At 47.2% G+C, this 27,539-nt stretch overlaps 2 protein-coding genes and 1 pseudogene across 3 annotated transcripts in view; 2 read left to right on the top strand and 1 right to left on the bottom strand.

Moving 5' to 3' along the window:
• Positions 1-1,912: 1,912 nt before the first annotated feature.
• LOC147018057 (uncharacterized) lies at positions 1,913-3,446 on the top strand. The gene has a single exon (XM_085897348.1). It carries the CDS (start codon positions 2,304-2,306, stop codon positions 3,072-3,074), a length of 771 nt encoding a protein of 256 aa, XP_085753474.1. The 5' UTR covers positions 1,913-2,303; the 3' UTR covers positions 3,075-3,446.
• A 4,210-nt stretch (positions 3,447-7,656) lies between these two features.
• Positions 7,657-23,947, top strand: NDUFAF3 (NADH:ubiquinone oxidoreductase complex assembly factor 3). Its single transcript, XM_085897350.1, has 5 exons — positions 7,657-7,849; positions 13,461-13,653; positions 13,888-13,954; positions 22,057-22,157; positions 23,434-23,947. Exons 1-5 carry the CDS (start codon positions 7,788-7,790, stop codon positions 23,527-23,529), a joined length of 519 nt encoding a protein of 172 aa, XP_085753476.1. The 5' UTR covers positions 7,657-7,787; the 3' UTR covers positions 23,530-23,947.
• Positions 23,900-27,539, bottom strand: part of LOC147018055 (protein kinase C delta type-like) — a 26,273-nt pseudogene continuing 22,633 nt past the window's right edge. The window contains exon 17 of the transcript XR_015062237.1: positions 23,900-24,754. The product of XR_015062237.1 is annotated as a protein kinase C delta type-like (transcript). The remainder of the gene's footprint in view (positions 24,755-27,539) is intronic.

Raw genomic sequence — 27,539 nt, 5'->3', positions numbered from 1 at the left:
CAATTGTAGTTAATAATGAAAAACTTGTCAGCACGTCGGATGACTTCAAACTCTCCGTCATATGGGAGTTGAAGTGGCTCCCTCGCCGCATCGTTTCACACAAAAACATGAGTGCAACTCTGAATGTCTGAATTGGCCTGGGTTTGCCTGTGCTGTAGCCTGGTAGGTGTAGGTTTCAGGTTCTCATGTCTATCCATAGTGAATGTACATCGTTGCTCAGTTCCAAGTCCTGATTAAACTGACGAGGTGCCATAAACTGTGCCAGCAACTTGAGAGTTATGCCAAAAACTAACTCAGCAGCACAGCAACTTAACTGCAGTTCGGACACCGATCAAGACTAAAGAAAGACTCTCCGTCTAACTTGTATTTGCATGGACTTTCAGAGATGCTTTCAACTGTCGATGGAATCGTTCCATGAGCCCATTAGGTGATGGGTGATAAGCTGTGGTTTGGGTTCTCCAATTGTCTAGCAGATCAGACAGAACTTGGAAAAGTGCTGATTCAAACTGATGACCTCGGTCTGTAGTTATAGTTGAGGGTGCACCAAACAGCTACCCAATGTGAGATGAATGCTTGTGCTACCATCCCTGCTGTCTGGTAAGGGATGGCATTTGCGACCGGCCAACAAATAAAACAAATGCATGTGCGCAGGTCTGTATTGCCGTCTGATGGAGGTCGAGGTCCAACTTGATCAATATGAACATGGTCGAATCTGGCGTCTGGTGTAGAAAACGAGCCAAGAGGAGACCTCATGCGTCGATCGACATATTTTGGATTTCTGACATGCTCTGCAGGTTCTGAACCAGTCTCTGACGTCATGATTCATTCCCTGCCAGAAAAAATGCCAAGTCACTAAATGTTGAATGGCTCTGATGCCAGGGTGAGACAAATTGTGCAGTGTCAAAAACTGCACATCAATACTCGCTCGGAACGTAAGGGTGAGGATCACCTGTGGAAACATCACTGGCAATCCTTCCCTCAGAAGTAGGGAGTGGTACCTCCAAACTGGAGCGATGTTGTATTGGTTCATGGCCTTTGTAATTCCTGCAGAGTTGTTTTTGCCATTGATGTTCCTCAAGTCTGTTGTGAACTGGGAGATGAAATCAAGATGTCATACTTTTCACAGAGAGTGATAATCGAGTCCCGACTTGAGAGCATAGGTCAATGGCTTGTGGTCTGTCTAGCTCTTGATGGAGAATATCCTCCCTTCCAGCATATGCCGAAAGTATTTGACACCCATATAGGCTGTTAGAAGTCCCCCCCCAAACATGCTATATCTGGTCGCTGCAGGTTGAAAACACTTTGCGAAAAAGGAGAGTGGTTGCCAGATGTCATCTCTATTCTGCTGCAAAACTCCCCCTAATCCAAGGTCTGAGGCATCGACTGAGAGGCAGATTGTTGCTTCAGCCTTGGGAGAAACAAAACGTGTGACCTCAGCTGATCTCACCTTGACCTCTTTGAAGGAAGACGATTCTTTTTCATCGAGGGTGATGGGGTGATTTTTCTTATTCTTGTTACGTAGTATATCTGTCAACGGCTGAGATACGTAGGAGGAGTTAGGGATGAAACGCCTGAAAAAGACACAAGGCCAAAAAACTCCCTCAACTTGCGCAGTGATGTGGGTGCAAGAAAGGCTTGTATGGTCTTGACTTTCTCGTCCAGTGGGCAAATGCCACGTTTGTCCACGATGTGGCCGAGGCAGGTGAGTGATGCCACTCCAAACTGGCACTTGCTGGAATTGATGACAATGCCATACTTGACAAGGCGCTCAAAAAGTAATCGGAGGTGTGCCTCGTGTTCTTCCTCCGGAGGGCTTGCCACGAGCAGATCATCAAGGTAAGTGCAGATGAAAGGGACACCATGGATAACATCATCGATCAACCTCTCAAACATCTGCGAAGCATTATGCAAGCCGAATGGCATGAAAACAAACTCGTAGAACCCAAAACGTGTTTAGGCCATCAGCCGTAAGCTGTATCATGCAGTTTCGTTCCAATCATCGGGGGGGGGGGGTAGACAAAACCTTGATAATATGATAGTATATATCCAAATACATACGTATCCAAAAGTTCTCTACTCAAATAGCTGCAGTTATTGTGTATTTTCATCTTGAAAATCGATGCTTCAGTGCACGACAACAATGCAAACACCAGAAAAGAAAAAAAAAAAACACCCCCACGCTGGGTCAACAAGTTTAAGCCAAGTTGGACAACAGAGTTCAAGTGTATCAAGGCTTTGCATAAGGGAGACGGACATGCCTTCTGTGATATGTGTCGCTCAGACTTCTCCATCAGTCATGGGGGATGCAAGCTATTAGGATACAAGCTGTCACTGAACAGGACAACCAGAGGTCGAACAGGGAGCTATTTGTCGGTTTCCAGGCAATGCAACTCATTGTGAAGAACGCCCGAGAGGGGACCAGTGGAGTGACGAAATTCAGAGCAGAGATCCGAATGTTCTACGTTGGTTCCCTGACCTACATGATGGACAAATTCCCATTCCAGGACCCTTTGATTGGGAATGCGGTCATCGTGGACCCAGCCTCCTCCAAGACAGCTTCCATGCAGAGCCTACTTACACTGGTTGAACAGCTCCCTGCATCTGTTTCCCCAGAAGAGAACAGAGATGCGCTGTGCAGAGAGTTCTGCACATATCAGTCAGATGGCACCCTGCCAGCATATGACCCAGAGGAGAGGGTCGATGTGTTTTGGGCAGCCATGGAGAAGATGATGGACCCTGCCACTGGCACCAGCCAGCCCATTTACCCATCGCTCTGTAGACTGGCCAAACACATCCTGCTGATCCCTCACAGTAACGCCTACTGCGAGTCCCTTTTCAGCATGGTCAAGGAAATGACAACTGATCAGAGGAGCACGTTGGGTCGCGGCAAGGAAGGTCACGCCAAGTCAAGCGTGTACGAGGACAGCCATGGCGTCAGAAACACTCTGTGTGGTTTGCTGGCAGGGAAGATTAACATCTTCAAGCCGGATGGAGTCAGCTGCTTCTCGTGGAAGCCAGATGCCGACCTTCTTAAGAAGGCCAAATCTGCCACCTACCAGGCTCTGAATAGCTAAATGTGCATCTTAACTGTTCAAACCTGAAAACTGTAAATATGTTTGAAACTGTAATTGTTGTTGTTCGTCTTTCGGCTGCTCCCGTTTGGGGTCGCCACAGCGGATCGTCCATTATGATCCACATACTGATTTAGCATAGGTTTTACGCCGGATGCCCTTCCTGACGCAAACCTGGTCACCTCTTACGACACAGGGATAAGGATTGGGTTTCGCCATGATTCCAGGCTGCCCTGCACCCTCTCATAGTGCGGCCCAGTGCAGAGAACCCATCCTCAAGCGATCCTCCAACCCAAGCCTCCGAGTAGCCAGATTACAGGCGCACGCCACTACGCCCAGTATATGTGTGAAACTGTAAATATGTTATGAAATCAGAGTGGCCAGTCATTTCATTCATAAAGATGTATCAGTGAGTTTATGTAAAGTCTTGTGTACATGTATGGGCACATACATGTGGAGCTTGGACAGTGAATAATTTATGGAAACGTGACTGATGATCATGATCTCTTAGAAAAAGAAAGATTGGTGAGTAGATCAAACATGTTAAGTTTTCTCTTTTTCACTCTAAAAATATGTTGATATATTTCAGCTAACTGTGGTCTCAAAATGCAGGAGATTGCACCATTTTGCTTCATTTTTTTGAAAAATTTATGGGGGCATGCCCCCAGACCCCCCGAGGGAGCGTGCAACTGCGTCGCATACCAGCCTGCCACTTTCCCTTCAAAAAGGGTTGGCAGGTATGAGACTGTCATGTGACCACCTAAGTTGGCCAAGATGGCAGCTTCCTCCAGGGAGGAAATCACCAGCAGCTGATCGGTGACTTATCGGTAATTTTTGATGAATATGGCCAGTGAGGACGCTCCCCCGTGTATTATTCACCAGGACAATGTAGCGAATGAAGAAGTCAAACGTTTTACATCTGTAAGATGAGATAAATGGAGATAAAGTGTCAACAAATGGGTCGTCTTAGACGGTCACGAACAACGTTTAGCCGAGAGTGCTGGCGCGGGAGGACTAACTTCGATCATGGGCCTATTGTACCCAGAGTGCCAGCGCGGGAGGCCTAACCATTGTGCAACGCCAGCACATCGATCCAACAAATGAACGCCATTGACCCTGCCTCGGACAGCTTTATATATAGCCGGTCAGCCACGGCCGGACATTACATACATACGTCCGGTGGAGCAGACAACTGGACAGTCGAACCGGCACTGATCGACACTTGAGGCGCACCCAGTCAGCGCGAGGATGGACTTTGCCGCATTGCTAGTCGTGTGGCGTCTTCGTCTGGGAAGAGCAACCCTCGCCTCGCCATCGTCAGGGTGGCCTTGGGCCAGCCCCGCAGGGTTGAGTCGATGTAAAGGGGCGCCGGGCGGTATCGTGTGTCGCGGAGAGTTGATTCAATTATATTTATATATTTTACACCCACGTAGTTCGGCTCTAGTGTTGAGGACATTCCAGACCTCACGGGGTGGGGACCCAACCTCCTTACCCGTCACTGCTTCAGCCCCTAGATGGCCCCGACTACTACAATATGGAAAGCGGGGTAAACTAATTTTGGCTTTTCGTGGGAGTTGCAGGTATACAACATGTCCAACAATATTCGATGCAGAGCGCAGTTTTTTTGGCGATGGGTCATCCATGCAATCATCAACAATCGCAGAGTCATCATGCATGGTTTGTGAACAACGTTTCTCAGCCCCACGTATTCTTTTTGCATCGATGAAGCGACGGTTGCAAGTGTCGTGATAGCCCAGATGACTAGGAATTTCTTCACACTCAATATACACTCGTGCACTCTCGGCTAAACGTCGTTCGTGACCGTCGAAGACGAGCCATTTGTTGACACTTTCTCTCCATTTATCCCATCTTACAGATGTAAAACGTTTGACTTCTTCATTCGCTCCATTGTCCTGGTGAATAATACACGGGGGAGCGTCCTCACCGGCCATATTCATCAAAAATCGCCGATCAGCTGCCGGTGATTTCCTCCCTGCAGGAAGCTGCCATCTTGGACAACTTAGCTGGTCACGTGACAGTCTGACGTAATTTGCATACGCTGTCAGCCGATCTATTGGCTGCCGAGGCGTCACGTGGCCCACACGTGATCCGAGTGGAGAAAATTCAAATGAGAGAACGCTGGGAATGCATCGATTTTCAAGATGAAAATACACAATAACTGCAGCTATTTGAGTGGAGAACTTTTGGATACGTACGTATTTGGATATAAACGATCATATTATCAAGGTATTGTCTACCCCCCCAATGAGTGGAACGAAACTTGATTTTCAGGCACTTCCTGAGCCATGGCTGATGGCCGAGTTGTGATGGCTATTTTGTGCAAGTCAGTTGGCTCCACTGTTATCTGGTGATGTGTTCTGACGAGGTCTGTCTTGGAGAAGCATGCACCTTCATCTCTTTGGCTCTGAAACTAAGGTACGCCTGATGAGCTCAGCCTTGAGTTTGATATAACGTTCTGAGGCTGGAGGGGTATTTAGGAGGTCCCTCTCTTCTTGTGCTATTTCTGGCTGGAGCACCAGTAGAGTACGTGGTTTAATCCGTCGTGCGAGCATGGTGCACGGGGTCACCGTGCAGGGGTGCTGTATCGTGGAAAGTTTGGCCGAGCCGGGCACGTTGTATCGTGTGTGTTATTAAAGTTGATTTCACCTCACCAAGACTGGTGTTTGGCCTCAGTGCTCCGTTGGGGATTCCCTTTAACCCATGTGGCATGGTGGCAGCGTCGGGATACCATTCCACGCACTCTTCATCCCAGAGACGGCGATCGGCAGAACGTCCCTGTTACGAAAGCCATCTTCGAACCCCAATGGCACCTCACAAGAAGGTGAGCGGTCAACCAGCTCACTCTGTAGCTGTGTCATAAACAGCGTCCGTACAAAGTGCCCGTCGTAAAAATGGCCACCACACACCATACACCAAAGCAGTGGTCACTTAGCAAGAGTGAAACGGTGAACTCGTTTGAAAATTGGAGACACAATTTTCTTTATATTTTATCACTCGATCCCAACTTTGCGCCCTTCCTCACTGAGGGCGTCACCTGGGAGAAGAAGAGCAGAGCGTTCCCTCTTCGTGGACTTGTGGATGATGGTGACGATGTCCCCGGTGTGCAGCTTCACTCTGCCCAACAGAAAGTCACCGTACTGGAACTTATGCTGGGTCAGATTGCAAACTACTGCCCTGTGATATCCCGCAACAACATAGTCCGAAACTCCACCTCTGTCGTCAACATATGGCAATCGATTCGCCAACATTTTGGATTCCAGTCGACAGGCGCACACTTCATTGACTTTGCAGCGATACGCCATAACCCCGAAGAGTGCCATGAAGACTTATACCAACGCCTGATGGCGTTTGTGGAGGATAACCTGCTTCGACAAGATGGCGGCATCTTCTACCATAACCAGGCGATCACGGAAGATGAGGAATTGTCTCCCTCGTTGGAGAACTTTATTGTGCTCACATGGCTTCGCCTTGTCCACAGTGGACTCCCTGGACTCGTCACACAACGCTATGGAACTGAACTCAGGTCCCGCACTTTAGCCTCCATCAAACCGGAGATATCCCAGGCGCTTGACTCTCTACTAGATGAGGTCCATGTTGCTGAAGATACAATGTCCTTGCGCACTTCAACATCTCTACCACAGGTCCCCCGCCCGGCATCGTTCCCATCATCGTCAAAACCTCGTCAAGTCTTTTTGGGGACTCGTTCCAACAACCTTACGAAGTCCTGTCCCCTCTGCAAACAAGTACGCCGCACTGATTGCAGTCATTTCCTCAGTGAGTGTCCTTTCCTCCCCGAACGAGATCGTCGGTACATCACCAGAGCTCGCCATGTGGCTGACGTAACTGAAGAGTCAGACGACGAGTCTGGAGACAAAACATATGCCCATCTGGACAAGGTAGTTAATAACAGAGACTTTACAGAACCGTCCACTATCTCGCATGTCCAGACTCGCCAGTCTCCATATCTAGACACCTTCCACGGCCACCACACAACCCGAGTTACCATCGACGGTGGCACCGATGAAAAGTACACGACAGACGTCCAGCCTGGGTTGGAACATTACATTAATGACTCAGTGACAAAGAAATTGTCACCTTGTTAAATATCCCAGGGCTAAACAAAGTTAGATGGGGGGAATCTTGCTTTTCATGTATGTAAACTACTGTTGTTGCGTAAGTGTTTTATTATTGTGCTTTTTATTGTTTTATACGAGAGAGCTGATGAGGGTGAATATCTCTGGAACGTCTTTGTGCTTCTTTTACTTCGATAACTTGCCTTTGATTTTGTACTGTAACGTTAGCCATGTTGGTGTAGTACGTGACAGAAGTACGTCTATTCTTTGGATGAACTCAGCCGGTTGAAATAGTTTCGAATTCTCAGTTTTATGTGAAGTTTTGTAAAAGTTCGTTTCAAGATTAATATTTTTTAGACCTGAAATATTTTACATTGCAGAAATAGGAAATTAAGAATGAGGGGAAATCTCGTTTTGAGGGTTTTTTTTAATCTAAAGGATTAAAAAGATATTTGTGAAACGATTGTTCCGAGAATGAGTTGTTTTTTGGATTCAAAACGACGATTGAAAACCGTGTTTGATTTTACCCGGAGCTGTTTAAGTGAAAGTACGAATCTCCCCGAGGGAATGAATTATCTCAGAGGAAGGACGATCGGAGTGAAGAATGAAGGAATAAATACACATGGCTCTGTTTTCGAGGTGTATCCGACGGCTTCGGAGTTCGTACATGACCAATGTATTCAGGTTTGGTGTTCATTACTCATTAAAACCACTTTGATCTTATAATATGATGGAAATACCTCAATCCCCGATCGGTTTTATCTTCCTGATATTCACCTTGGTAACCAGGACCACGTGGTGTGTTCGCTCGTCCTTAAAATTCTATTTCATGTGGAGGGAGATAACACGGATCTGTTAACGTTCGTTTTACCTTCACAAACACCTCCCCCAACACCGCTGCACACCTCCAACGCCGCTGCACACCTCCAACGCCGCTGTACACCTCCCCCAACACCGCTACACACCTCCCCCAACACCGCTACACACCTCCCCCAACACCGCTACACACCTCCCCCAACACCGCTACACACCTCCAACGCCGCTGTACACCTCCCCCAACACCGCTACACACCTCCCCCAACACCGCTACACACCTCCCCCAACACCGCTACACACCTCCCCCAACACCGCTACACACCTCCCCAACACCGCTACACACCTCCCCCAACACCGCTACACACCTCCCCAACACCGCTACACACCTCCCCCAACACCGCTACACACCTCCCCCAACACCGCTACACACCTCCCCAACACCGCTACACACCTCCCCCAACACCGCTACACACCTCCCCCAACGCCACTACACACCTCCCCCAACACCGCTACACACCTCCCCCAACACCGCTACACACCTCCCCCAACACCGCTACACACCTCCCCCAACACCGCTACACACCTCCAACGCCGCTGTACACCTCCCCCAACACCGCTACACACCTCCCCCAACACCGCTACACACCTCCCCCAACACCGCTACACACCTCCCCAACACCGCTACACACCTCCCCCAACACCGCTACACACCTCCCCCAACACCGCTACACACCTCCCCAACGCCGCTACACACCTCCCCCAACACCGCTACACACCTCCCCCAACACCGCTACACACCTCCCCAACACCGCTACACACCTCCAACGCCGCTGTACACCTCCCCCAACACCGCTACACACCTCCCCCAACACCGCTACACACCTCCCCCAACACCGCTACACACCTCCCCCAACACCGCTACACACCTCCCCAACACCGCTACACACCTCCCCCAACACCGCTACACACCTCCCCAACGCCACTACACACCTCCCCCAACACCGCTACACACCTCCCCCAACACCGCTACACACCTCCCCCAACACCGCTACACACCTCCCCCAACACCGCTACACACCTCCAACGCCGCTGTACACCTCCCCCAACACCGCTACACACCTCCCCCAACACCGCTACACACCTCCCCCAACACCGCTACACACCTCCCCCAACACCGCTACACACCTCCCCCAACACCGCTACACACCTCCCCCAACACCGCTACACACCTCCCCCGCCGCTGTACACCTCCCCCAACACCGCTACACACCTCCCCCAACACCGCTACACACCTCCCCCAACACCGCTACACACCTCCCCAACACCGCTACACACCTCCCCAACACCGCTACACACCTCCCCCAACACCGCTACACACCTCCAACGCCGCTGTACACCTCCCCCAACACCGCTACACACCTCCCCCAACACCGCTACACACCTCCCCCAACACCGCTACACACCTCCCCCAACACCGCTACACACCTCCCCCAACACCGCTACACACCTCCCCCAACACCGCTACACACCTCCCAACACCGCTACACACCTCCCCAACACCGCTACACACCTCCCCCAACACCGCTACACACCTCCCCCAACGCCACTACACACCTCCCCCAACACCGCTACACACCTCCCCAACACCGCTACACACCTCCCCCAACACCGCTACACACCTCCCCCAACACCGCTACACACCTCCAACGCCGCTGTACACCTCCCCCAACACCGCTACACACCTCCCCCAACACCGCTACACACCTCCCCCAACACCGCTACACACCTCCCCCAACACCGCTACACACCTCCCCAACACCGCTACACACCTCCCCAACGCCGCTACACACCTCCCCCAACACCGCTACACACCTCCCCCAACACCGCTACACACCTCCCCCAACACCGCTACACACCTCCCCCAACACCGCTACACACCTCCCCCAACACCGCTACACACCTCCAACGCCGCTGTACACCTCCCCCAACACCGCTACACACCTCCCCCAACACCGCTACACACCTCCCCCAACACCGCTACACACCTCCCCAACACCGCTACACACCTCCCCAACACCGCTACACACCTCCCCCAACACCGCTACACACCTCCAACGCCGCTGTACACCTCCCCCAACACCGCTACACACCTCCCCAACACCGCTACACACCTCCCCCAACACCGCTACACACCTCCCCCAACACCGCTACACACCTCCCCCAACACCGCTACACACCTCCCCCAACACCGCTACACACCTCCCCCAACGCCACTACACACCTCCCCCAACACCGCTACACACCTCCCCCAACACCGCTACACACCTCCCCCAACACCGCTACACACCTCCCCCAACACCGCTACACACCTCCAACGCCGCTGTACACCTCCCCAACACCGCTACACACCTCCCCCAACACCGCTACACACCTCCCCCAACACCGCTACACACCTCCCCCAACACCGCTACACACCTCCCCCAACACCGCTACACACCTCCCCCAACACCGCTACACACCTCCAACGCCGCTGTACACCTCCCCCAACACCGCTACACACCTCCCCCAACACCGCTACACACCTCCCCCAACACCGCTACACACCTCCCCCAACACCGCTACACACCTCCCAACACCGCTACACACCTCCCCCAACACCGCTACACACCTCCAACGCCGCTGTACACCTCCCCCAACACCGCTACACACCTCCCCCAACACCGCTACACACCTCCCCCAACACCGCTACACACCTCCCCCAACACCGCTACACACCTCCCCCAACACCGCTACACACCTCCCCCAACACCGCTACACACCTCCCCAACACCGCTACACACCTCCCCCAACACCGCTACACACCTCCCCCAACACCGCTACACACCTCCCCCAACGCCACTACACACCTCCCCAACACCGCTACACACCTCCCCCAACACCGCTACACACCTCCCCCAACACCGCTACACACCTCCCAACACCGCTACACACCTCCAACGCCGCTGTACACCTCCCCCAACACCGCTACACACCTCCCCCAACACCGCTACACACCTCCCAACACCGCTACACACCTCCCCCAACACCGCTACACACCTCCCCCAACACCGCTACACACCTCCCCCAACGCCGCTACACACCTCCCCCAACACCGCTACACACCTCCCCCAACACCGCTACACACCTCCCCCAACACCGCTACACACCTCCCCCAACACCGCTACACACCTCCCCCAACACCGCTACACACCTCCAACGCCGCTGTACACCTCCCCCAACACCGCTACACACCTCCCCCAACACCGCTACACACCTCCCCCAACACCGCTACACACCTCCCCCAACACCGCTACACACCTCCCCCAACACCGCTACACACCTCCCCCAACACCGCTACACACCTCCAACGCCGCTGTACACCTCCCCCAACACCGCTACACACCTCCCCAACACCGCTACACACCTCCCCCAACACCGCTACACACCTCCCCCAACACCGCTACACACCTCCCCCAACACCGCTACACACCTCCCCCAACACCGCTACACACCTCCCCCAACACCGCTACACACCTCCAACGCCGCTGTACACCTCCCCCAACACCGCTACACACCTCCCCCAACACCGCTACACACCTCCCCAACACCGCTACACACCTCCCCCAACACCGCTACACACCTCCCCCAACACCGCTACACACCTCCCCCAACACCGCTACACACCTCCCCCAACACCGCTACACACCTCCCCAACACCGCTACACACCTCCCCCAACACCGCTACACACCTCCCCCAACACCGCTACACACCTCCAACGCCGCTGTACACCTCCCCCAACGCCACTACACACCTCCCCCAACACCGCTACACACCTCCCCCAACACCGCTACACACCTCCCCCAACACCGCTACACACCTCCCCCAACACCGCTACACACCTCCAACGCCGCTGTACACCTCCCCCAACACCGCTACACACCTCCCCCAACACTGCTGCACACCTCCCCCAACACCGCTACACACCTCCCCAACGCCACTACACACCTCCCCCAACACCGCTACACACCTCCCCCAACACCGCTACACACCTCCCCCAACACTGCTGCACACCTCCCCCAACACCGCTACACACCTCCCCCAACGCCACTACACACCTCCCCCAACACCGCTACACACCTCCCCCAACACTGCTGCACACCTCCCCCAACACTGCTGCACACCTCCAACGCAACACCGCTACACACCTCCCCCAACACCGCTACACACCTCCCCCAACACTGCTGCACACCTCCAACGCAACACCGCTACACTGCTCCCCCAACACTGCTGCACACCTCCAACGCAACACCGCTGCACACCTCCCCCAACACCGCTGCACACCTCCAACGCAACACCGCTGCACACCTCCCCCAACGCCGCTGCACACCTCCCCCAACACCGCTGCACACCTCCAACTCCGCTGCACACCTCCCCCAACGATGCTGCACACCTCCAACGCCGCTGCACACCTCCCCCAACACCACTGCACACCTCCAACGCAACACCGCTGCACACCTCCCCCAACGCCGCTGCACACCTCCCACAACACCCCTGCACACCTCCACCAACACCACTGCACTCCCCAACACTTCTGCACTCCCCCCAACACCGCTGCACACCTCCAACACCACCGCTGCACACCTCCAACACCACCGCTGCACACCTCCTCCAACACCACTGCACACCTCCAACACTGCTGCACACCTCCTCCAATGCCACTGCACACCTCCAACGCTGCTGCACACCCTCCACACACTCCACCACCCCTCTCTCCCTACACACACACGCACACACACACACACACACACACACACACACACACACACACACACACACACACACACACACACACCTCTCCCTCCACAGACACACACACACACACACACACACACACACACACACACACACACACACACACACACACACACACACACACACCTCTCCCTCCACAGACATGACACACACACACACACACACACACACCTCTGTCCCTCCACAGACATGACACACACACACACACACACACACACACACACACACACCTCTCCCTCCACAGACATGACACACACACACACACCTCTGTCCCTCCACAGACATGACACACACACACACACACACACACACACCTCTGTCCCTCCACAGACATGACACACACACACACACACCTCTGTCCCTCCACAGACATGACACACACACACACACACACACACACACACACACACACACACACACACACACACACACACACACACACACACACACACACACACACACCTCTGTCCCTCCACAGACATGACACACACACACACCTGTGAAACCCAATGACATCATACACAAGTTTGTTCAGACGAGTTTAAACTGATTTGTGATTTACATTGAACCGGTTCCTGCACACTATTTATTATTTATTATTATTTATGTATTATCGTGTCATTCCAGGCAGCGGCTCCGTGCTTGCAGCACCAACGTCTCTGATGATGAGTTCTACCAAAGAACCACATTGATGATGCTTCAACGAGACTCACCCGACATGATGTTCGTGGACAGCTACAGCCGTGTTGGATTCGTCATTAATGGCAACTCTGTCATGGGTCCTTGTGCTCTCATTCCCAACGCCATCCTGCAGTGGAACGTCCGTGTGTTTCTTTGCTTTTCCACGTCTAACTTTGCATGGTGGAAGTTCGAATCCTTAAAACAACCTGGTCACGTCGCTACATGTCTGTAGTGTTGATTTTATTTCTCACATCTTGTATCTCCTGAAATGATGTTCCGATGTGTTTCCTGTAATTGTGCATTCTCTGAAAAAAAAAAAATCTTTGGAAATGCGATGTATGTATAAATAATCGTGTCTTTCCTCGCCCTCTAGGTTAGGGACTGGAGGGATATCAATGAGGAAAGCCTGTCCTTGTTCTACCTCATTGAGCCACGAATAGGTAAGCCGAGCTGATCCAAATAAACCGACGGTCTCGCCGTCTCTGTCCATGCGCACCGATGTTGTTGAGCGGCAATGCTTCTGTGCAACTTCAATCGAAATCTACCCTGAGCTGTCCAACGACATGTTTGTACGTAGACCAGTTCATTCCAGAGTACCCTTTTGCTTTTACACCACCTTTCGAAGGGGTTCTGTGTTGTACTCGTTTGGTGATATCATTTGTTACCTCCGCCACTGAAGGTGAAGGTTATGTTTTCATTCCTCTCTGTCTGTTTGTCTGTGTACAGGATATCTCAAAAAAGTTGGAGACACATCCGGATGGAATTTTGGGGACAGGTTTGGTGTAGGACGAGGATGAACTGATGAGATTTTGGTGAAGGTCCGGATCCGGATCCAACTACTAGAATTTAAAAAAATTCTTCACCATTGAGAGATCGGGCTAAACTGATATAAAGCACAATATCTCAAAAAGTTCTCGACGGATTCGGATGGAATTTGGTGGACATGTTGGGTGTGTAACAAGGAAGAAATGGTTCGATTTTGGTGAAGATCTGGATCTGGATCTGGATACGATTAATATTTATTTTTTTAAAGTGATTCTTCACCATTGAAATATAGGGCCAAAAACGGCGTGATATCTGAAATATAGGGCCAAAAACGGCGAACATGGCGTGATATCTCAAAAATGTATTGGGCCAGATATGTTCTGCTGGATCAGGCATTGCATGGCGGAGGTATGCACTCTACCTCGTGCCCTTCTAGCTTTCAATATATTCCTCCAAGGGATTATCTTGTCCATCTGGGTATTAGTTGCATCAATTTCCTTGCATGGACGTGATTGCTGTCTGTATCCCATGTTTGTGCTCTGTGTTTTGGCATTATTTACAGTGGCTACAGCAGACTTTCATTAATTTTGAGACAGGAACTGTGTTTCACTTGAAGAATAGAACCTGTCTACTCTTTTCAAAAGGTATCGTGGAGTCTTTATCATTTCTAAGCAGCTAGTTTAATCATATCATCCACTCCTCCACAGGAAAACAGTATACTACTGCATCCTTGGAATAAACTGAGGAGGGGGGTGGGGGGAGGTTTTTGGGTGGGGGTTGAGGATGGACATGCACCTGGTGGTGTACCTGTGGGGAAAATCATCGCAATTATGTCCTAATTGCCATCCCTTTTTGGTGGGAAGAGCTTTGTCTACATGTGAGATCAACTTTTATTGGGTAGTCGATCTCGTCAAAAAAAATAAAAAAATTCAAAAAATTTTTTTTTTACTTTGTTCTACCCTTATTATCAGTATTTCCGTCGATATGTTTGTCTGTCTGTCTGTCTGTCCCTCTGTTCGGTCCAGTGCTCCGTTAATACAATGGCGATTTCAATGAAACTTGGTTGGTAGGTTCATACCATGACCGAGTTGTGTGCAAATGAGAACCGTTGCTATGGACACCACCGTTGCCGAGCAACGAGACTTTCAAATTTTTTATCATAAAAAATTTATTTTTTCGAAAATCAAAAATTGGGCCATGAGCGACTGTGGGCAGTACATTCAGCTATATTGTCAAAAATTTCCAGCCGGATCCTATGAAAACATTCGGAGAAGATAGACTTTGAATGAACCCTGGTCGAAAACAATAAAAAAACAAAGTTCGTTATATCTCAGAGACTATGAGTCAGATGTACATGAAACTGGTATCGTAGGTTCATGGTATGTCCTAGTTATGTGTGAGAAACAACCGTTGCAATGGACCCCTCCATTGCCAAGCAACGGCCGAAAAACCTCTAAATGTGGGGGTATTTTAACGAAAAAACAATCTGCAGCATTAACCCTTGAAGCTAGAATCATGAATTTTCTTGTGCTTAATCCTCAGGTCATTCCCCATCGAACGGGCCCATCAAGTCAGGTTCTATTGGGTAGGCGACAATCCATGTCCGCCTACCAGCTTGTTAATGTTGCAAGTCTGTCCTGCAAGCCGTTGTCTTACCTGCTCCTCCCTCCTTCCACCTTTTATTTTTCTGATCTTTCTGTTGCTCAACATTCAATCCTAGATTTGTCATTCCAGCACGAATGTCTCTGAATCTCGCACTCTCACTATGTCTCCTCGAAAGGACCGTTTGGAACACCCCCACCCCCATCCACATTCTCAACAATCCTCTGAAAGAAGTCCTTTCTTTTAAGCTTCTGGGTCTCACTCTCTGCCATGACCTTTCCTGGGACATCCACATTTCCAACCTGGCCTCCAAAGCCAGCCACCGACTAGGAATCCTCCGTCACGCAAAGTCCTTGCTCGGCCACCTGAGCTCCTGACCACATACAAAGACCACTTTTGTCCGCAGCCTGATGGAGCACTGCTCTCCCCTCTGAGCTGGTGCTCCTGCCTCCCACCTTTCTTGGCTTCATGCTGTGGAAACCAAGGCATTTCGGATCATTGCTATCTCCCGCTGAGATGAGGCTGAGTCTTTGGGCCTCTCACTCTCTCACCGCAGGCAGGTCGGTGGTCTTTCTGCCTTCTACCGTCTCCTCTCCGGTCTCACCCCACCTGCTCTGTCTGCGATTTGTCGCCACCATATTTCCACAGAGCGCTCAAGGTCCGCCAACAACCCCCTTCTGGTAAAACTACCAAAATCCCGAATCACTGCTCACCTTCACTCTTTCATTCCTCTTTTTTCCCGCCTTTGGAATAAACTCCCTCACTCTGTTCAATCCCATTGTTCCCTCCAGGCCTTCAAAACAGCTGTTCACCACCACCTCTTATCGTCCCCCATCCAAATCCTCGATCTTTTCTACCCCCATGAATCTACCTCAAACCCACCTCCTTAAAATTCCCTGCTTTCCTTCCTGAAAGTCCCTGTAATGTCCATCTTGTGTTCCCCGCCCCATCTCTCTCCCTTCCACAGATCCCCTAATGTCTCTGTTCCCCACTATTTTGTCCTTCCCTCTTCCTCCCCTCCTGTCTCATGCCCCCCATTGCTGTGCGTTGTGTGTTAGCTCTCATACGAGCCTCGACAAGGCATACAAAAAAAATAAAAAAATAAAAAGCTGGGCTTCTTATTTTATTTTATTTTATTTTTTTAAACGGCTGCTTGAGACTCCCCAGCCGAGAGCTTATGGAATGTTCCATGTGTAGGGAGTCGTAACGTGGTACAAAAGGAAATGTGTGTGGGTGCTGGGGAGAGATGATTGTCTACTCCAAGAAAAGGGTAGGCATGTGCGTGTAGTTCAACTGAAGGGAAATGAAAGGTGATGGATGTCAATAAAAGGAGGAGGTGTGTGTGTGGACATTTGGAGGGGAGTAGGAGTAAAAATGATGATTGAATACCAAGAGAGCATGAAACAGGTACTCGTCGGCAACAGCCTCTTCGTGCACGTCCATCTGCCTGCACGTATGGTGACGGCAAATTGCATGTCCTGCCGCCGAGCAAAGAGGTTCCATCATGTCGTTGACCCCCACCCCCTTACTTTTTCCCTCATTACTCCCCCTCCCCCCTCACCACTGTCCTCTAATGCTTGAAGTTCTTTTGTGTCTCCTGCTGTCCTCCCAGGCTTATTTATTGTCATAAATTAGGCTTTCTGCAGTGGATACAATAATGTTGGCACTCATGTAGAGATAGATTTGTGTTTGTCTGTTTGTTTTTACCTCCACCACCAAAGGTGAAGGAGGTTATGTTTTCAGCCTTTCTGTCTTTCTGTGTACAGGATATCTCAAATAGTTGTAGACTGATCCGGATGAAATTTTGTGGGCATGTTCGGTGTGTGACCAGGATGAACTGATTAGATTTTTGTGAAGATCCAGATCTGGATCCAGCTACTAGAATTTTTTTAAGTGCTTCTTCACCATCGAGAGATCGGGCCCAAAAAGATATATAGCACAATATCTCAAAAAGTTGCAGACGGATTCCGATGAAACTTGGTGGACATGTCGGGCGTGTGACAAGGAAGAATTGATTCAATTTTGGTGAAGATCCGAATCTCGATCCGGATCTGATAATTTTTAAGTGATTCTTCACCATTGGGAGAGCGGGCTGAACCGATATATAACACGATATCTCAAAAAGTTTGGATGGATTCAGATAAGACTTGGTGGACATGTTGTGCGTGTGGCAAGGACAAAATGATTCGATTTTGGTGAAGATGTGAATCCAAATCTGGATACGAGAATTATTTAATCTCTAAAGTGATTCTTCACCATTGAGAGGGCTAAAAACCATATATATATATATATATATATATATATATATATATATATATATATATATATATATATATATATATATATATATATATATATATATATATATATATATATGGTATACTCGTATAGCATATTTCAAAAAAAATGTATTGGGCCCGAAATGTTCTCGTGGATCAGGCATTGTGTGGTGGAGGTATGCTCTTCACCGAGTGCCCTTCGAGTTTTTTATTTGTTATTTTATTGCTCCTGTGCTGGTGATTGGTTATTATTGGACACCCTATTAAATTTGTTCAGATTATTGTTATTAGCCGCGTCGCGTTGCGAACACTGGCTCTAAGAGAGCTCTGCGTTGTTCTTCTTCTTCTTGTTCTTCTTCTCCTCCTTCTTCTGGTGAAGACAAAACCTTTATGACGTGGCTCTTGGACACATTTGTCCTTTTTATAGTTCTTCCCCCCTCACTTTTGCACGTTTATTCTCTTTTTAATTTGTGTTCTTTGTCATGAAACTTTCAACACAGGAGTGACTACTAATGGAGAATTTTTTTTATTATCGATAACTATGACATCATAGGTGATGTGGTATGGCAGCCATGTTGCATTAAAGGGAAAACTTTGGACCTCTCTGAAACCGCTGAACGAAAATACATTGAAACTTGGCACAGGTAAGGGATTCCTCATGGGGAATAACATTTTCATAACGATGACATCATCGGTGTCCTAAAGATAACGCCATAATTGGATGCGTCAAAATCATTGTCTTTTTTTGTTAGTTTGTTTGTTTGTTTACACAGTTGAGGCTCAGAGAAGAGCTAGTACTAGTACGAGGACACTGAGCGGATCAGGATGCAACAGGACAAAAGGAACGGTGTTAGAGGGGGAAACACCAACGGCAGAGTTGAAGGCAAAGATAGAGGCAGACTTGGACAAACAATGGGTGTGGGGAGAAATGACTGGCAGGAGAGGATGTGTGTGGTAGATAATATGGATACAGAAGGGAACTCTCAGGAGAAAAACTGGAAATTTGGAAGGAGGAGCAAATCTGGAGTGAGGGTTAACAGGGGTAGAAAATATTATAGTTTCCCAGGCAAACATGCTCCAGTTAGAACCATAGTACATGAGAGTAGTACTCTCATATACCAAAATTGGTAACGGGTCCTACAACAGTAGTCCGCAGACAATTACTACAGCAAAGGAGTGCTATTTTTGTCTGGGTTTGGATTGTGGATGATCTGAGATTGTGGTGAACAGCTGTCTTGAAGACCTGGAGAAAAGAATGAGATGGAAGAGAATGTGGAAGTTGGTTCCACAGGTAGGTAAAAAAAAAGAGGAATGAATGAGTGGAGTCATTAGAGGGGGGAATCAAATCAATATGAAAATTTTTGTGAGTGATCGATGAAGAAATTTGTCGAGATAATTAAATTTATGATGTCATCGGTGACATGGTCTGACAGCGAGATATTTATTTCAAATCTTAACATATACCCTTCTCTGAAATGGCTGAACAGACCAATGCGAAACGTTACATATATGATCACCTACCCATGGTGAATTTTTATTTTTTTTGCTAATAATGATGTCATCGGTGATGTGGTTTTGACAGTCATGTTGGATTTTAGCGAAAACCTTGAAAAATCCCCTTCTCTCAAACCGCCCAACCAAATGCCGCGAAACTTTAAGTAGTCATCGACTGGCTTTGGAGGTAAAAGGATGATAACTAAAATGTCATCGGTTACGTGGTATGGCAACCATATTGGTTTGATGAATAAAAATCTTGAAAAAAATATTTTTCTGAAACCACTTAACCTATGAAGGACATGAAACTTTTGCACATGTGATCCACTACCCTTGAGGCTTGCAGTTTGATAATGATGACGTCATCGGTGAAGTTGTGTGGCAGCCATATTGGATAGAAAAAAAACCATATCTGATCAATGTGAAACTTCATACATGTGATGGACTACCTACTTTGAGTTGGGTTTTTAATTTATTATGCCATAGGTCATGTGGTCAGGCAGCCATATTAGATTGAAAAAAAAAATACTCCCCATGTGGAATGTAGTTTTCTTTCGATGACGTCTACAATCGCGTGGTCTGGTAGAGAACAAAATGTTAAGGTTTCTTCCTTGAATCCAATATTGCTGCCAAACCAGGTGACCAATGATGTTTTAGTTTTCAAACTTTAATCCCTATGTGTAGTTGATGATTCGGTTAGTTTTGCTTCGATCAGTTTGGCTGTTTGAGAGTTTTTTTTTTTTTTAAGGTTTTCGCTAAAATCTGATATGGTTGCCAAACCATGTGACCATTGACGTAATTATCAAATTTGTTTCGGTGGCGGAGGTTATGTTTTTTTTCCCCCCTGTCTGTCTGTCTGTGAACAGGATATCAAAAAATTGTGGACTGATTTTGTTGAAATTTGGTGGACAGGTTGGGTGTGTGTGATGAGGCCGAATCCATTCGATTTTGGTGAAGATCCAAATACAAGAATTTTTTTAAATTTTTTAAGATGGGGCGAACAATGATATATAGCATGATATTTCAAAAACTTGTGGACAAGTTATTCCAAAACTATGTGGATGAGTTGGTGAGGTGACAAGAACAAGCTGATTCAATTTTGGTGAAGGCCCGGATCCAGATCTGACACATCATTGGGATACAAAGTGTAAGCTGTTCAACTTGGCGCTGGTATGCACTCTACCGAGTGCCATTACAGTTATTATTAACATTGGGCTGACACGATGATCTGGGTGAAACCTAGACGTATCCTCATTTGCCTCTTTGCTGTCCAGTCTGGGTTCGAATCCCAACCCAGCTATAAACTTTCATCCCGATGTTTCACAGGCAGGGTCATAGAAGAGCTAGAAGAGTCCCTCAGATGGACATATAACTGTGTGTCCTATCTGCCGGCTTCAGTCGGTGGACGTTAAAGATCCCATGATGTCCTTTGTGAAGAGGAGGCAAGCTATCATCGGCACCATGGCTAAGTTACAAATTCTTGACCTTACTACTGCCGGTAAGGCATTAGCAAACCACCCAGTATATCCCTTGCCAAGAAACTGCTTCAGCAGCACCCATGCTTTGTCACAGAATATGGTACATCAGAATGGGAGTTATTAAAATTATTGTGCTGGCAATATAGTTTTGAGGTCTGTGCACTCTCCTTTGAGCTGTCCAGCCTGGGTTCACATTTCAATCCAGCTCTGAACTTACCCTGCTCTTTTGCATGCACCGTGATGCGGCAACGTGTGCGCAATCCATCCAATGGACTTTAAACCAGAGGTCTCTTCTCCTGGCAGTGGTTGTTCGTGGATCTTAAAGATCGTTTGGTGTCTTTCTTGAAGAGTAGGTGAGTTATCACATATATTCTGGACAAATCCAAATTCCTGCTGCCTCCAATCGAACATCAGGCCTGGTTAGCCGATTTGTGAAAGACTTTGGCCAAAAACCTTCCCCTGTCAATTCCACATTAAGGTGGAAATAATTGGGCTGTTAAAAAGATTGCAGGTTATGATAATTTATTGGCTGTCCTTTACGTGATGACTGTTTCCCCACTATTGGGATCGTTTGAAACAAAGGGGCTAAAACCCTCTCTCACACAATAAAAGCGGCCAATAACCACTTGGCTGCCCAGGGTGTAGCCCCATGCAGACATGGTATCGGACCTGCTCATGTGACATGCTATAGTGTGCAGCTATGAACCTCACTCTTTGACAAAATCTTCTGCCTGCGAATCACCATGATAAGTGCTTTCTGTTGTGATCCAATTGAGAATGGAATCCAGATCAGACAACTTGGAGGCAAGCAAGCTGTCCTCACAGAATGAAAATTCTATTTGAATGTGGATCATATGTGAAGCTCTAAGAATGTTTAAGTTCATCAGGTGGTGAGTAGCTTGGTGTTTGTTTTATTGTCCCCAGAGATGCTATTACTGGGTACGGGTGACTGCTCTCAGAGGTTGGATTCGGCTCTACTGAAGTTCATGAAGAGAAAGGGAATTGGGGTTGAGGTGCAAGGCACGGTAAGATTATCTTGTATCACGTAGTCACCATGTTCTTTGGTGGTGGTGGTGGTGGTGGTGTTAACAGTGGCCTGATGTTAAATACGCGTGCGTGTGTGTGTGTGTGTGTGTGTGTGTGTGTGTGTGTGTGTGTGTGTGTGTGTGTGTGTGTGTGTGTGTGTGTGTGTGTGTGTGTGTGTATATGTGTGCGTTTTTGTGTGTTCCATTGGTCCAAGTATCTAATTTGCACAACAAGCCAAACCATGTTGAGGACTGTTATCATTTATATGAAGTAGTTGTCTTCCAAAATGGTTTTTAGGGATGTTAGCATTCTGATGAAAATTTTGACGATAAGTACATGTGTCTCCTCCATAACTCCAAAACCATGAAACCTAGCACCCTGAAACTTTGCATGCATACTATGGGAACTCTAAGGAAGTACAAGAGTGAAAATTTGATGTTTGGGTTTATTTAAACTCCCCTTTTGAAGATAATTAACGGCCTTGTTTAATTATATCCTTCATCAGGAGATCCTCGGTTGGGTATGTAACAAGGACAAATTTATTTGATTTTTGTGAAGATCAGAATATGAGAATTTTTTTTTTGTGATTCTTCACCAGAGAGTTTATTTTCTGACTCGCAGAGGTGTTCGGCGTTGCCCTCCCTCCCTCCCTCCCATCCCTTCCCCTCCAACAGCTGCATCCTCCCACCCCCTCTCCATCTGGACTACCTCCCCACCCCACCCCTTCCTCTCCCTCCCCTGATTAATGGAGGTTGGCTTTAGGGCTTCCCTCTCTCTGGCGCAAGTTATCTCCACAGCTAACACCCTTTGCCACCACCACCAGGTGGCGCTACACGATACACATTTACATAGACAATTTTGGTTGACCTTCCCTCCCAAACCCCCACGAATACAGATGAAACCAAGTAGCCCTTATTCACCATGAGGTCGAACTTGGTCCAAGTGCCAAGTTTGGTGGCAATTGGCCCAGTAGTTTTTGTGTGATTGGTGTTCCACACAGACAGGCAGGCAGACAGAAAATGACATTTATTTATTGGATGGGTGATAATTACTTAAATTGGCTTTTGATACAATTTGCTTTTGGTACATCCTTCTTGCCAACCCACACTTGGCAAGTGTGGTGAGTATGCCGAAAGCCTCTCAACATGAATTGGGGGTGGTTATTGCTCTGCAGTGACTGAAATAGGTTGGTTTGATGATTGAGAGAATCAATAAGAGAACACCTTGGTTAGCTGAGTTGAAAACAAAACTGATGAAGTTCTTTGTTGCCCACAGCCCAATGCCTGTGCCACGTTCAACTTCCTCATGTCTGATCGAAGAATTGTTGGTGCAGCACTCATTCCACCCTCAAAGCTTCCAGAAGATGATTAGTCTCGCTGGTCCTGCATCATGATCATCTTTGGCTTTGTATTGAATTGCTGCCTGCCTTTAGAAGGAAAGGTTAAGATATGGATGAGTGTACAAGATAGTTTTTGATTCATGTGCGTGTTTATTTTTGGACATGGTGCCGGAGATAGCTTGCCTACTCTTCATGAAGGACACTGTGGGATCTTTAATGTCCAACTAATGCTGGCAGACGGGATGCCCAGTTTAACGTCTATCCGAGGAATGGCACACACATTGATGAATCGCCCTGCCTGTGAAACAGCTGGGTCGGGTTGCAAACCCATGCTAGATGGCTTGGAGGCGAGGGTGTGTATCTCGTGGCCATAATATCAACTTGTGTAAATAAGTGCAAATATAAAATAAAATTGTACTTTATTTCACCAAGAACCAAGACAAACATACACGCGGTGTGTACAAAATGAATGTTTTTATATGTTTCAATGATGCGATGGTTCATGAATATTTTTAGAATTTAAAACAAAAAATAATTAAACTTTTATGACATCAATGAATTTATTACAAAAATTAAGTATAGGGACATAAATAATATTTAACATCACATCACCAGCGCGTGCACAATTTTATACCTGCTTCGCTCTCACTGGGGGTGCGGCGTCATGTTTACAACAAAGGTTGCAACAGCCCTCTTGTGGACGGCCTGGATAATTCCTGCCTCGTGGTAGGAGATAGGTTGTGTGGGTGGGCCACGGGTCATCCTGCCCTTTAATGGAGATGTCTGTGTAAATCGGGACTGACAAAGGAGAAACCTTCAAAAATCCTTTGGTTTATGGAACCAATCACATGGCTGTCACCAAATGACAGACGAGGCTTTTCGGACAGGAACTCCTGGTCGAAATTGCTGCAGTCACTGGCTGAGAACTGTAAAGTAATGCAAGATTTCAGATATTTGCTTACTTTCATGTAATTATACATTGGCTTTCGAGAGTCATCATTGGAGGAGGAAAGAGTTAAAAAAAAAAATTGAAAAGGGGGGGCATGCAAAGTCAATAGTTCCATCCTACATAAATGACATGACAAGTTGCTTAACTTTTGACAAAACCAACACAAGCTCCTCACATACCACTTTGGGCTTGAAGGGCGGTGTAACTTCCTTTCTCTCCAGAGCGTCCCAGTCCATGTTGTTGAAGAAAGGATGGTTTCGGATATTCCCAACAACACCGAGTCGTTTGGTGTGGTCTCTTTCAAACAACTGCATTCAGTTAGATTAAAGTGTTTGGCCCATGGAGCAATCTGGACCAAATCTGCTTTCAAATGTTGTTTCGTCAACAATAGCATTGTGCCAAATTGTACATTAATTATCAGAGGTAGTGATTTTAATCCTGTTAATTGCTGATTTTGTGAACTAAATACATTCAATTGCAGTGTCAAGTGTTGAAGCAAAATCAATCAAATTCCCAAAGAAATCGGAACTACGGGGATTTGATCTTAATACATACTGGCGCCGGCACTCATGCTCTCCAAATTTATGACAAAAATTTAGTATAGAAACATAAATGATATTTAACAACACATCACCAGTGTGAGCACAATTTCAAGAGTGTGAATGCCCATCTCAGCCCACATTTGGTAGGCAATTTAAAGTGGTGGTATTTCCATAAAGTGACTTTTTTGGCACACACTGTACATCTGAAAATTATTTTTGGCACATATTAACTATCATCATATTTTGCCTTGCTGGACAACACAATTTTTGTGAGAGAAAACGACAAGTGATCATTTTTGAAGTTTTCATCATATGTATGTATCGAAAAGTTATGCGCCCAGACCAGGAATCGAACCCAGGTCCTCTGGTAAACCACACCAGAGCACTGGTACGGGTTACCAGAGGACCTGGGTTCGATTCCTGGTGTGGGTGCGTAATTTTACCACATATACATTTTACATACGTTTTGTTTCCTGTTCATTGATAATTATATACTAGTGGGGTGTGCTTACACATTTATGTCAGCATACGAATTTATGTCAGCATATTCCCATTGTCTCGGGTCGCTCACCTGCATTTGATTTTTTCATTTATTTACATTTTCATTGACGGATGTTGTCCGACTATTCTGTGATCTTACGCCCCCCCCCCCACCCCCCAGCTATCATCTTTTCTTCCATCAGCACGCAAAATTTCAGCTTTCTACGTCACCCAGAAGGTCCCAATCGTTAATATCAGCTAGTCCGTGGTTTGGAATATATATAAATAGATAAATATATATTTATATTTATATATTTATATATAGACTCGTCCCACACTCCTCCAGCCGAAGAAGCTGCGTAAAGCAACCCAAAAAGACCTACACAAGGTAAGTGCTACGCTGTTTCAAACCCTTCCCAGAGTCCCTCAACAACTATAAAAGACGTTCACACATGAGGATCCTAATGCGATACACCCACTCGGCTACCGGACTGGTTTCATCACTTGTTGGCGAATCATCAGCGCTAGCCTAGACAGCAATGTATACCAATGAGGCTCCCAAGCATGTACCACGTGAAATGTCAAAAGCAGTCAATATATAAATAAAGACCCACCCATATTTTTCACCTGTCAATGGAGGGAATAGCCAATCAGCTCTCACCAATCACCAAAACCAATTAAGAGGGGTGATTGTTGGTGCACGTTTTGCAGGAGCTTCAGTGACCAAGACAGCTCAACTTGCTGATGTTTCATGAGCAACGGTGTCCAAGGTGATGTCTGCATGGAACTCCGAGGGACAGGCATCATCAGCAAAGGACAAAGAAGCGCATACTCCAGGATCGTGATATCTCAGATCAATTGATTAGAAATTTCAACCTGAGGCGTGAGGAGCCAGTTTCATCAAAAACGGTCTGCCAAGAACTCCATAGAGTGGGATACAACAGTCTGGTTGCAGTGCACAAACCGCTCATCACACCTGGCAAGGCATGTTTGCGAGTCCATTGGTGCAAAGAGCACAGGCAATGGATGACTCAGGAGTTGAGAAATGTGATATGGTCAGATGAATCATCCTTCACCATGTTCTCGACAAACAGACAAGTGCATGTGTGGTGCCAACCTAAAGACCTCTACAACCCTGAGTGCTTGGTTCCAACAGTGAAAGGTTCTGGTGGTTCTGTAATGTTGTGGGGTGCATTTTCTGGCATTGTTTTGGTGCAGTCATTCCCTTAGAAGGCAAGGTCAATGCCAATCACAACTTACTGGTACCGAGTGATCATCTTCACCTGAAGTTGCAGCATTTATTTCCTGCCAGGAGGAGTGTCTTCCAGGATGACAATGCCCCCATCCACAGAGCACGAGTGTTCGCCCAATGATTTGATGAGCATGACACTGATGTTATCCATATGTCATGGCCTCATTCACCAGATCTGAACCCAATCAATAATTTATGGGTTAATCTGGAATGATGTCTGAGACGGTTTTTTTCAACCTCTATCAAACAACCTCTATCATATTCAACTACTGTATTTAGGAAATGTTTTTTGCATGTATTGTTTTGCACCTTCACTTACCTGAATTTAATATATACACCAGGTGTAAGTTGATTGACTTTCTTGTGGAAGAATGTTGCTACATCCCTCCTGTATAATTCCAGACGCTGGTGGACTGTATGCCATGGCACATAGAGGCCGCACTCGCCTCATGTAACTTTACATTGGTGTTTCCATTTTTTTTCGTCCACTACCTGTTATATATATATATATATATATATATATATATATATATATATATATATATATATATATATATATATATATATATATATATATATATATATATATATATATATATATATATATATATATATATATATATATATATATATATATATATATATATGTATATATATGTATATATATACATATATATACATATATATACATATATATACATATATATATACATATATATATATATATATATATATATGTATATATATGTATATATATGTATATATATGTATATATATGTATATATATGTATATATATGTATATATATGTATATATATGT

This window comes from Eptatretus burgeri, chromosome 10 (genome assembly GCF_056783735.1).
Source record: "Eptatretus burgeri isolate ZD-2024b chromosome 10, Ebu_testis_v1, whole genome shotgun sequence".
NCBI classification, from domain to species: Eukaryota; Metazoa; Chordata; class Myxini; order Myxiniformes; family Myxinidae; genus Eptatretus; species Eptatretus burgeri.
Note: the sequence above shows the minus strand (reverse complement) of the source record. Positions and strands in the feature narration are given on the sequence as shown.